The sequence below is a fragment of the Mandrillus leucophaeus genome, unplaced genomic scaffold (assembly GCF_000951045.1).
Source record: "Mandrillus leucophaeus isolate KB7577 unplaced genomic scaffold, Mleu.le_1.0 Scaffold439, whole genome shotgun sequence".
NCBI lineage: Eukaryota > Metazoa > Chordata > Mammalia > Primates > Cercopithecidae > Mandrillus > Mandrillus leucophaeus.
Window position 1 is genome coordinate 395,973 of NW_012104687.1, and position 1,863 is coordinate 397,835.

The 1,863-nt window shown below is 59.0% G+C and overlaps 1 protein-coding gene across 1 annotated transcript in view; it reads left to right on the forward strand.

The window, feature by feature from the left end:
• EPHA2 (EPH receptor A2) overlaps positions 1 to 1,863 on the forward strand; it is a 37,060-nt gene that overhangs the window by 19,882 nt on the left and 15,315 nt on the right. Inside the window, exons 6-7 of the mRNA XM_011993952.1 lie at positions 252 to 367; positions 839 to 992. Of these exons, the coding sequence (XP_011849342.1) occupies positions 252 to 367; positions 839 to 992 (270 nt within the window). The remainder of the gene's footprint in view (positions 1 to 251; positions 368 to 838; positions 993 to 1,863) is intronic.

Sequence of the window (1,863 nt, forward strand, 5' to 3'; positions counted from 1 at the left end):
GTGTCTGTAGCCCCAGCTATTCAGGAAGCTGAGGCAGGAGGATCACTTGAGCACAGGAGTTCGAAGCTATAGTGAGCCGAGATCGTGCCACTGCACTCGAGCCTGGGTGACAGAGCGAGATCCTATCTCAAAAAAAAAATAAAAGAATCTGAGCTGTGGAGGATCTGGCTCCACGTCCATTTGTCCCCCACAAACCCTGCCTGCCCGCAGGCAGCTTCTTACCTGCTTCCCCCACTGCCTTTCCTGCCCAGAGCCCCCCAAGGTGAGACTGGAGGGCCGCAGCACCACCTCGCTTAGCGTCTCCTGGAGCATCCCCCCACCGCAGCAGAGCCGCGTGTGGAAGTACGAGGTCACCTACCGCAAGAAGGTAACTCCCAGAGGGTCGGGGCTGGCTCTAGCTGGGCCGAGAGCAGGGGATAGGCTGGTCACATAGATGCTCACCAAACCACCCAGCCATCTGAAGAAGCACTCTTCTGCAGATGGGGAAACTGAGACCTGGGGTCTGCCAGGGGGTTACATCTCCCAAGGCAGCACAGCAGAGATTTGTAGGAGAGAAGACATGGTGTCCTTGGAAGAGGCAGTCAGGGTGAGGACAGGGGCAGAATTTGGGGACCCCACACAGCTCGGTTTGAGTCCTGGGTCATGCATTTAGTGGTTCTGACCTTGAGTGAGTCACTTAATTCTGAGTCTCAGTTTCCTCCTCTGTAAGAAGAGCCTCAAGTTTGCTAACAAAGGCAAGCCACCTTGCTAACTCAGGGTGGTCTCCAGTGGGCTGAGCCAAGGCCCCTGCCCTGCCCTGCCCTCACTGCCTGCTCCTCTGCCTGCCACCCACCCACAGGGAGACTCCAACAGCTACAATGTACGCCGCACCGAGGGTTTCTCCGTGACCCTGGACGACCTGGCTCCGGACACCACCTACCTGGTCCAGGTGCAGGCACTGACGCAGGAGGGCCAGGGGGCCGGCAGCAAGGTGCACGAATTCCAGACACTGTGTGAGTTGGGGGACCCTGGGCATGGACTGGGCCAGGGCCCAGAACCAAGCAATTGAGACATCTTGGGAAAGGAAGTGAATCAAAGAACTTAGAAATGCCCCTTTCTCCGTCAGCCCTTCGGGGACTGCCCCCAGGCCTGGGGACAGGGAAGCATGGAGGGCTGAGGGGTGGAGGAGCTGGGATGTGAATTCACGACAGTGATATGAGGAAGTTCAAATCCGCATTGCGCCGGGCGCGGTGGCTCACGCCCTGTCTCTTATACACATCTAGATGTGTATAAGAGACAGCCTCTATACCTGTGCCCACCTCTCCCCATACCTGCACCCACCTCCTCTACACCTGTGCCCACCTCTCCCCATACCTGCACCCACCTCCTCTACACCTGTGCCCACCTTCCTCCCATACCTGCACCCACCTCCTCTATACCTGTGCCCACCTCCTCTACACCTGCACCCACCTCCCCAATACCTGAGCCCACCTCTCCCCATACCTGTGCCCACTCCACCTCTGCCCACCTTTCCCCATACCTGTATCCACCTCCTCTACACCTGTGCCCACCTGTCCCTGATACCTGCACCCACCTCCTCCCCAACACCTGTGCCCACCTCTCCCCATACCTGTGCCCACTCCTCCACCCATGTTCATCTTTCCCCACACCTGTGCCCTCATCTCCCCATACCTGTACCCACCCTTCCCCACACCTGTTCCCACCTCTCTCCACACCTGTGCCCACCTCTCCTACACCTGTGGCCACCTTGCCCCATACCTGTGCCCACCTCTCCCACATGCCCGGGTGCACTTACCTCTCGCCTGTACCCACCTCTCCCACACGCCCTGGCCCACTTACCTCTCACCTGTGCCCACCTCTCCC